This window comes from Pteropus alecto, unplaced genomic scaffold, assembly GCF_000325575.1.
Source record: "Pteropus alecto unplaced genomic scaffold, ASM32557v1 scaffold6, whole genome shotgun sequence".
Taxonomy (NCBI): Eukaryota; Metazoa; Chordata; class Mammalia; order Chiroptera; family Pteropodidae; genus Pteropus; species Pteropus alecto.
In genome coordinates, this window is record NW_006437738.1 from 895,184 (window position 1) to 904,978 (window position 9,795).

The 9,795-nt window shown below is 58.6% G+C and overlaps 1 protein-coding gene across 1 annotated transcript in view; it reads right to left on the minus strand.

Moving 5' to 3' along the window:
* Positions 1 to 5,427: 5,427 nt before the first annotated feature.
* GGA1 (golgi associated, gamma adaptin ear containing, ARF binding protein 1) overlaps positions 5,428 to 9,795 on the minus strand; it is a 19,492-nt gene continuing 15,124 nt past the window's right edge. Inside the window, exons 13-18 of the mRNA XM_025048851.1 lie at positions 9,285 to 9,349; positions 8,617 to 8,783; positions 7,937 to 8,127; positions 6,859 to 7,028; positions 6,530 to 6,640; positions 5,428 to 6,440 (exon numbers count right to left, since the gene is read on the minus strand). Coding sequence (XP_024904619.1) covers positions 6,330 to 6,440; positions 6,530 to 6,640; positions 6,859 to 7,028; positions 7,937 to 8,127; positions 8,617 to 8,783; positions 9,285 to 9,349 — 815 coding nt within the window. The 3' untranslated portion in view covers positions 5,428 to 6,329. The remainder of the gene's footprint in view (positions 6,441 to 6,529; positions 6,641 to 6,858; positions 7,029 to 7,936; positions 8,128 to 8,616; positions 8,784 to 9,284; positions 9,350 to 9,795) is intronic.

Consider the following 9,795-nt stretch of genomic DNA (forward strand, 5'->3'; position numbering starts at 1 on the left):
CTCGCCCCGGATGGGTGGGCGGCGCTCTCCGCTTCCTGGGCCAGCGCACTCCCGCTCGCTCCCGCCTCCCCGCTGGCGGCTCCGCCCCCGGCCCCCAGGTCACTCCTCTCTCCAAGTTTGGGTTCTCAATCTCCCCGTCTTCCGCCCCCCGCCCCCACGGCCCCTGGAAGGTTCCCGCGAGTGTCTGTCGATCCGCCGCCCGGGAGTCCACAGGTTGTGTGCGCGGCTCCTCCCCGCCCAGCCTCGGTGGCGGGAAGCAGGTAAGCCCGCTCCTGCCACTGCGCCTGCCCCAGGTTCCTGCCCCACCTACCGCCCGCCTGCCCAGGGTATAAATAACCTTTGCACGCCTCTCGAAGAGGAAAGACGGTTCTATTCTTGGGAGGCAGAGGCTAAGGACAGTCCTCTCTGACCTGTACTGGCCCGTCTGGGCTTGCCAAAGGATGCTGCTCTGGGCTCCCTCCCCAGAAGACCTGCTGGCCGATCGTCTGGGGGCTTTGGCTTCCAGGAGCCACCCTGCTGCTGTGTGCCCTTGGACAAGTCCCTGGAAGGCGGGACTTGCTGTTTTTAATGGCCCGATGCGCCAGCTGTTCTGGCCCTGCCCGACCCAGAGTGGACAAGATACCCCTACCTGCTCCTGCGGCGCCTGTGCTCCTGTTCCTGTCGCACCTTTAAGGGGGTGGGGGCGGGGGGAGTCTGCCACCCTCCAGCAGAGAACAGTCCCAGAGCCGTTCCCGGACACCCTGCTCTCCCCCAGGCCCCCAGCAGTCTCCTCCATCTGTGATGCCCCTTCTCCCGCAAACTTCCTCAGTCCCTGCCCTTCCTTCTTGTAAGGCAGTGATGCGGCTGCTGATCTGTCCCTCCAGACTCAGTGGTAGTTCTCTCTCTGGCGCTCCACCCAAAACAGAGCTGGGCATACAGTAGGTGCTCCATAACTGCTAGTTAATACAAGAGGAAAACCTTTGGAAAACAGTAGTTTCACCTTGCTCTGAGCCCCTGCACCTCGGGCATCAGGAGACCCAAGGGTGGGGGAGGGGAGGAGTCCTGTCATGCATAGCACTTTGTCAGTTTCAGTAGGTTGGTTTGAGGATCACCTGAGCACCTATTTGTGTGGGTGGGCAGACTGGGCACTTCTCTAGGGCATGACTTCGGCCTTGGGCATCTCAGTGTTCTAGCACAGGGCCTGGCTCACAGTGGGCACTCCCTGGACTCTGGTTGCCTCTCCACTCCCCAAAGGGAGAGCCAGGGAGTGGGGTGGGGAGGGGTGGAGAAGGGAAACCCCCAGCTGTTGCTGCTTGAGCCAGAGGCTCCCACCTGAGTGGAATCCTAGGCAGAAGTTGGGAGGCTCCTGGATCAAAGGCTCAGGCCAGGATCAGGAGCTCCTAGGCAAGTTCTCTTGCCCATCTCCCCTCCCCTAACTGGAAGACCCCTTCTAGAAAAGGGACAGGGCTTGAAGAACACCTTCATGGAAGGAGACACCAGAGTCCGGACACCAAACCTGGCTTCTTAAAATGTGGGGCTGGGGTTGCAAAGTCTGAGTTCTAGTCCTGTCTTCCACCTTCCTCACTGGCCAGACCTCAGAACTTTGTGGTGGCTCAGTTTCCCGTGTCTCTGCAATGGGCACAACCTACTGTGCGCAGAATTAGGAAACTGAAGACTCCCAAGCCAGCAACTTGACACCAGGTTAGCACCATCCTGCTGCCTGGGAAAGCTCAAGGATATAAGGTGTCCCCACCCTATTTCAGCCCCGCCTGAAATTCAGACCACACTGGGCCTGGGCTTGTCCACTTTCCCCAGCTGTTCTTAAGGTTCCTAAGGGTAAAGCCTGGCTTTTATCTCTGTCCCTCTTAGGCCTGCCCAGGCCTGCGCCCCAGCTCCAACCTGGGGAGGGGTCATTCCATGTGGGCTGTAGCAGCAGCTGCTGTGGAAACAACCAGAGCCATATAATGGGGCCACCTGAGCTCCAGGCTCCCTTCCAGTCAGACCCAAGGGCCTCCGCAGGAAAGGCACCTGGCTCTTCTTTGTGTGGCCTGGGCAAGGCTGCTGTGCCTTTTGGCTGGGTGGAGTGGGGAGGTATATTTAAGCTCACGTACACTTGAATGTTGAATCATAATGGGTTAGAAGCCCCAAAGGTTGGATCATAGGTTGTTCTTTCAAAGGATGTTGTGATCAGAGGCTTTTGGACTCAAGTTTTAGTCGGTGGATGTTGAGATCGTAGTTTTAGAACTGCAGATGCAGAAGGGGGACCTCCGGGGTCACCAGCCAATCCCTGCTCCGGTCACAAGATCTTTCACATTGCACTGCAAGGGCTTGTTGACCTTTCTGGGCCTCCTCCCCGGGAGGGTCTTCTGGATCATGCTGAGTCCTCCTGGGCCTAGCAATGTGCCATTGTCACGGGAGCTCAAAAATCACAGCTGACTTGAGTCGCAAGTGAAGACACTGCATCAACGGACACTTTCCAACTCAAGAGACAGCAAAAAGAGAGCTTAAGGTGTGGATGGAGCCGGCTAGCTGGGCAAGCTTCTCACTAGCTGGGAAAGCTTGGGTGAGGTAGTTCACCTCTGAGCCTCAGCATCCTCCTCAGTAAAGTGGGACTACTAACAAAAGCATCTACCTGTTGTGAGGACTGAATAAATTAACACGTAAAATGCTTAGAATGGTGTCTGGCCCTATTTCTTATTATTCAGCCTGCAAAGTCAAGAAGGAAAGATCCTTTACCCCTCCTGCCTTTGTTGCCCCCTAAATGTGTCTTGCTGCCTTGGGACAATAACACTTATTGTCAGGTACTTTAGCACATCCTCCAGTGAAGTTGGTATCATTGTCCCCATTTTACAGGTGAGCAGACCAGGTCTCCTGGTCCAAGGTTCCTAGCTGTCCAAGTAGCAGAGGCCAAGTTAGAAATTATATTTGATTGGCTCCAAAGCCTCCATGTGCTTTCCTACTGCGCTCCTGGCCAGCACACTGACACAGGCCCTGGAGAGCCTGTACCCTAACCCCAACCAGAGGACAGCAGCTGACAGAGGGCTGGAGGCTGGGAAAGCAGGGGGCACTGTGCCCTCATGGTGGACACCTCACAGGATGCTGCTCAGACGTGGGCCCTAAAATGTAGCCGACAGCAAGCACACTGGGGGATGTACTGAAGTACACGAACATAAGTGTCCCTTATGTGCTGCTCTCCAAGCTTCAGCTTCCCGTTTCCACAGGGCAGTTCTAAGGATTGAGGGAGAGGCTGTGTGCAGCGGGTCCAGTACAGTGCCAGGCCTAGAGCTGGCCCGTTGCCTGCCTGTGCCGGTGCGCTGGCCAGAAGCCCTGTGGAGACTGGGGGCAGAAGCATCATGAGAACACCAGGGACAGGACCCCCCAGGCGAGCAGTGGCCTGTTTCTCTTGGCTGCTATGGACAAATGAGCAGTGTGCTGTGGTTGCTAAAAAACAAAAAAACCCCAAAAAACAAAAAAGCCGAGCTGCTGCCTCTAGCCACATAAATAGAAGTAGAAGTGTGGCTTCAAGGTCTGGGAAGTCCCACTGCTTCTGGGGTGGGGGTGGGGGGTTACCCTTCAAGAGACAGAACATGGCTTCCCTGGGCCCCCCACTTCAGCCCGGGGACTCAAGGCTCTGGGTCTCTTGTATAGGGCTCCAGACCTCTGTCTGAACCAACAGTATTTGGGGAATGACTCCCCCAGGGAGTGGAGGCCAAGGGCCCCCTCCTCCGATCAGACACCCTACCCAGCCCCTCACATGTGGGGCTTACGGGGAACCCCATGCCCCTCCCTCCCAGCTCTCAGTGTGTCCTGCTGAGCTCCTGGCTCACAGGTTCCATAACAAGTCGTGAGCTCTGTGAGGACAGGACCATGCCTGGCACAGGAGCTGCTCAAGAGGCACGTGGAGGACGGATGGAGAGACAGACGAACCGACTACGAACAAGGGAAGATGGGAGGTTTGAACGACTGAAGGGGTCTCCCTGTGGCTCTAACTTCTGGGTCACTCCAAGTTGACAGTCTGGGAGATTTTTTTACCCAGACTCGTCAGAAGGCATCAGAGGGTCCCTCCCACCTTTTCAAACAAGGAACCTAAAGACTAGAGAAGGAAGCACCTTGCTCAAAGTCATAGAGCAAGCCAGGGGCCCCACTGGAAGCAGTCCCATACTCCCAGGTGGCAGTTACACATTCCCATGCCAACCTGCAGCCCTTCATTGCCAGTATGAGACTGTGCTCCAGATGGTGCTTCTAGGACCCCAGAGACCTTAGGGAATAGGGTTTTCACTTAGAAGGAAGTACCTTCCAACAGGTTATTTTTGGGAGACATCCATCACAAGTGTTCAGCAGTCCTGCCTGGGGGGAGGGGGCAGGAACCAGGCCTGGTGGCTGGGAGGGCAGTGTCACAGGATGCTAGGAGGCACCAGTGGGTGGAGCTGGAAGGCCCTGCTCTCGCTCTTGTCCACTCAGCAGTGGGGCAGCTGTGGGGAAACTCCCCATGCACTTCGGTGTTGCCTGGCACAGAGAACTGGCCCTCACTTGCTGAATGGAAGCTGGGGAGTCAGGTGTGCTGGGCTCCGGGAAAACTAGCGGGCTGGGCTGTTCTCTAGCACACCTTAATTCTATCTATGGAATGGAGTTTGGTGGCCAAGTTCAGACTGGGTAACACTAGGTTAGACAGAGTGAAATTGGTTTCTTAAATGCAGAACTTCCCATCATCTGGTAGGGAGGAGAAATGGCAGCCTGCCTTCCCCAAACTTATCTGAGCAGGAATCGTCTCTGGCAGAGCAGCATGAAGGACTGGCTCCATGCCACTGGGCAATTCCCTGGACTAAACGCTCCCTCACTCAGCTCAGCACTGGTTGGCTCTCTCAGCTGCATGGCCTCCAAGCCACTTCCCAGGCTGGACCCCAGCCTCCCAGTTAAAACACTCAACAGTGCCAGGGGGAAGTGAGCTGCAGCTGGGAGTGGCAGGAGGCCCACTGGAGGGTCCCTGGGCCTCTCCAGAAACAAGCTGCTATTGGTACCCTGCTTCCTGGGAGCAGCCTCTGGGGAAAGGGAGAAGCCGAGGCATGGACCTGCAGGGTGGTGCTGCATCGCCATTGTGTTTTGATGGCCGAGCACAGCAGAAGGAAGTTATGAGAATCTAAGGGCCTCCCCCTCAGCGTCTGCAGCAGCTGGGGCTCCTGGCAGGCCCTGAGCAGCCACTCACTTCCAGCTGGGATGGCTCTGGGCCTGCCACAGCCCTGAGCCCTCTCTGGTGACTCAGCACCGGCCACAGGCCCCCGAGCAGGGCCTCTTCCTGTGCAGAGCTCGGCGGTGGTGGGGAGAGGAACTATGGCCTGATCTCCAAAGACAGAGGCAGAGAGGTCTGTGAGGCCGCCCCTAGACCTCGCACTTCGGGACCCCCTCCGGTCTCCCTCCACCTCAGAAGGGCCACGAGAGAAGAGAAGCCGGTCCAGGAAAAAGGACATTTTATTTCCATAAATACTCCTGCCCTCACTCACACACTGACCCCACCTCTGCCCGTGGACAGATGGACAGAAGTGAGAAGCGCACAGGAGGCCCCGGCAGAGGCCACTGAATGAAGGAGACACTGAGAACACCAGTGTAGGGCCTCCCTTGTCCAGAGGCCCCGGAGCGCCCAGCCGGGGCCACCTGTTTCTGGCTTTACCCTTGGGCCAGCGGTCACACAACCCCCACAGCCCCTCAGGAGGCCGGACAGCAAAGGAGCCAGGCAGGTGTACAGACCTCCTAGGAGTGGGGGACAGGGGGGCTCCCCCAACTGGGCCCCCTGAGATGGTGACCACAGGGCCACTCTGAAAGAAAAGCTGAGTCAAACCACACACCAGAGAGTGCAAACAGCTGGGGGTGCAGGCGTCACCCCCCCACCCCCCGTCACCTGGTTCCTGCGGAAGTAGCCTGAGCTGGTCCCCGGCTCCAGCCTGGCCAAGTTATGGCTGGGCCTTCCCATAAGGCATAAGAGACAGGTGGGGATGACCCCACCCCAGGCTAGGGTCGGGGCTGGGCCTGAGGTCCTGGCCCTTGCCTGATGGCCATGCTTCTCCCAATGACCCCAAGTCCTTCCAAGGCCACACAGCCCTTCCCTGCTTCAGGCTCCCACCTGTGGTGAAGGTCCCCAGCAGTGCAAACCCAGGCCCAGCCTCCTGCTGGGTTTGGCTCAGCAGGGGAGGGGTTAAGGAAGGAGGGGGCCGCAGGGGTGAGGGGAGAAGCACCAGGCACAGGGGATATGGCCACGGGGACAAAGAATGTCCTAAGCCACCACAGCCTCACACACAGGCTAGCCAGTGGCCAAGCCTATTGTTGTCCCCTCCTCCTCTTCCCTTCCTTTCTCTGTTCTAGAGGCTCCCCCAGGTCTCGGGTGGGGGGAACTGGTCCACATCCCCCATCTCATTATAGGTCTGGTCGCCCATCGTGAAGAGGAGCTTGTAGCGAAGGCGAACCTTCTCCTGGGGCAGAGACAGTGAAGGCAAGAGTCAGAGGTGGAGAAGAGGCTCCCCCCAGCCCCCAGTGGCACCCTGTCACAGCTGGGCCTCACCTTCTGGGGGTTGGCGAGGAGCAGGACCTGGGTGATAGCTGAGGGGTGGATGATGGGGTTGAAAGCCGGCAGCTCTGTGCCTGAGGGTGGCTGCAGCTTCACTTTCATGACCTGAGGACAGGAGGGGAGGATGGGCACAGCTAACCCTGGCTTCTCGTCCTCATCCCCTGAGAAACCAGGCCCAGCCTGTCCTCCAGCTCCTCCTCGGAGTCCTAGGGCTCTGTCTTTTCATTCTCTTCTACGCCCCGACTCCCCAGGAAGACAGACAGTGCTCCCCATCCAGCCCTGAATCACCCTGCCTTGATGGGAGGCAGGCAGGCCCATGTCACCTTGGGGACAGCTGACTGGAAAACGATGTTGCGGATGGGCTGGGGGGCGGTACTCAGCATGGAAACCACCACCACCAGCACGTCAGAGCGTCCTGGAAGCGGGTCTCGGGCGAAGTGGAAGAGGACCCGGAAGCCATGCTGGTCATACACAGTCACTGGCAAGATGCTGCCTGGCAGAAGGGAGGGGGAGAGGGTGATGTGTGGTGCCAGGCCCGCACCCAAGCACCCGTGACCAGCTCCCCCAACCCGGCTCACGGCCGGCACTATGCTGCTTCGCTGGGAATGAATGACCAAATCCACAAACTTAGGTCCTTGCCGCAACCCCGGTGGCAGCCAGGGGTACAGACTGGTGCCCAGATGGGGCAGGTGAACTTGTAGTGATGGCAGAGGCAAGACATCCAGCCCCAAACTGAGCCCCAGCTGGGGCTCCCCAGTGTCATACAGCTGCTTCCTGGCCTGCTGAAGTAAAGGACTGGCGGTGAGCTGGTTCCTGCGGCTCACTGTGTGACCCTGATCTGGTCACTCTGTGTCTCTGAGCTCAGGGTCTTCCCTACTGGTAAGATAAGAGCACCACTACCTAACTCCTGGGGACACCGAGGGTATGACACCTTCGGTCACGATGAGCTCAGCACATGGACAAGACCAGCCCGTGTTAGTGTCCGCACAGGGCCTGCTGTTGGCAGTGGACCACCTATTGCTCCTGGGTGGGAGAAGCCCGGATCTGGACCTGGTTCAGTTCTGTGGTCTTGGGGAGACCCCGAACCTCTATGTCCTGGCTCTGCCTTCCTGGGGAGGGAGGGGCCCAGGGGCCAGCCATAAGAAGTCCTGATCGTGTAACCGCGGACTTCATACAGCAGTTTCTTGACCACTCTGGGACAGATGAGGAAACCGAGTGCTGGGAAGGGGGAGGGTCTTGCCCAGAGCTCCCCAGAATCAGGCAGTGGCAGGATTGGGAGAGCCCCATTTTCCCCCTGCTTCCCAGAAAGAGCTCCTGGTAGGATGATGAGGTAGCTGGTGCCGCTGGGTAGTGAGCTGACCAGGACCGGCCTGTACCTGCCCATGCCCCTGCCTTACTCACTGGGTTTGATAGACTCCAGGGGCACGGTGATGTTGGCCAGGGAGAGCTCAGTCTGTGAGGGCTGCTGCAAAGGCCCAGGAGGCTCGGGGGACATGGTGTGGAGGCCGGTGGCACTGGAGCTGGGTGAGCTGCAGCTGCTTTTATTCTGCAGGTCCCGGAGCGTGAGCCGGGGGGCTGGCTGCTGCTTCTCCCTTATTGGGGGATGATGCATTGAGAGGTGGCCAAGGGATCGGGGGGACAGGAAAGGCTGGGCTTCCTGACTGTCCCTGACACCTCCCCGACTCTCTGGCTTTGGTCTCCTCCCCTTGAAAATGCGCAGCTCTTGCTCTCCCCTCCCCCCGTCCACTTGGGCTCCGTGTCCCTCTCACTGCTGGCCTCTTGGGCCTTCCGTCTTTCTCAGGTGTTGAGACGCCTGGGGGAGGGCCTGTGGGACCCAGGTCTCCTTTCTCTCTTAAACTCCATGCTCTGTCGGACAGACCCTGCACCTCCCTTGGTCACTGCTGTGCCCCTTAGGCCCAGTACAGTGCTGGCACATGGTGGTACTCGGCAGCCATGGTGTCCAGGAATAAACCAGCCCTGGGCCTCTCCCTGATGGGTCTGGGCCAGGCAAAGCCCAGGAGAAACTGCTGGTTGTGGGGACAGGGAGGGCTCCCTCCGTGCCAGCCAGGGTGTGCCCTCACCACCGCATTTGTTGGGACTCCGGGGGCAGCGACTGCTGCAGGAGGGTCTTCCCCAGCAGGTCCAGGTCATCCAGACCACTGCTCACTGGCAGGGACATCTGCGTTGGGGGCCGACTGTCCATGCTGGGGGCCGGAGTGGGGGCTGGGGGTTCTGTGCCATCAGATGACTGTTGGGCATACAAAGGATGCAGGTAGGTGGGACGGTGCTGAAAAGATGTCCTTTGTCCTGTGCTGAAAAGGTGCTGAAAAGGAGGCCCCTTCCCCTCCCTGCAGGTGACATCTGAGGGAAGAAGCAGCAGGGATGGGGACCACATTCCCGCCGGGCCCAACCCCCTCTCACTCCAGGGTTATCAGTGGGTTGGGCCTGGTCTGGAGTTCTACTTTAGAAACCATCACATTCCAGGGACCGCAAAGTTACCCACCAAGAAAAAGAATAAGGAACCCCCATCTCAACCCAAGGGAGGCCCAAGGCTGAGAATGGCAGGGAGACGCATCTGGAGGCAAGGACTGCCTAACTTCCTCCACCCTGGGATGGGGGCCTCAGCTTCCTGGGCCACCCTCTGCCCCTTGGCCCTTCCGCCCATCTCTCCTCTCATTGCCCCCTCAGGCTACCTGTCCCAGTTGCTCTGCCCCCAGGACAGGTCAGGGTAGTTCCTGGCCCCTCCTACCTGGAAGCTGTTCCATCCAGCACTATCCAAGCTTGGGCCTGGAGGGGGTGTGGGGTCACTTAGGCCTGCAGGGAAGCAAGGCAGAGGTCAAGGAGCTGGATTCCTGAGCAGAGGCAAGAGAGCTGGGGGTGCTGTGCTGGGTTGGAGTTCCCTGGCTCCTACCCTCCCCCTGCACTCCTGCTCCATGAGGCTCAGCTCAAAGGGGAAAACTTCCACTTCAGCACTTTCAGAGGGAACCAGTAGCAGAACAGAAGTAGAAAGCAAAGATCCTGAAAGCCCATTCCCTGGGCCCGCACATGCTTCCTCTCTTGCTGCTCAGAAGCCAACTCCACTGCAGAAGTCAAGACTTTCATCTTCATTCATCAGCTGGTAGCAGGTGGGGTGGGGTGGGGTGGGGTGTGTGTGTGTGTGTGTGTGTCCTGGACGACAGCATCAATCTGCTGTATCCTGACACGCCTCCCTCTGTCACAGCTCCACAGGGAGGCTAGAATCCTCTTTGATTCCCACCCAG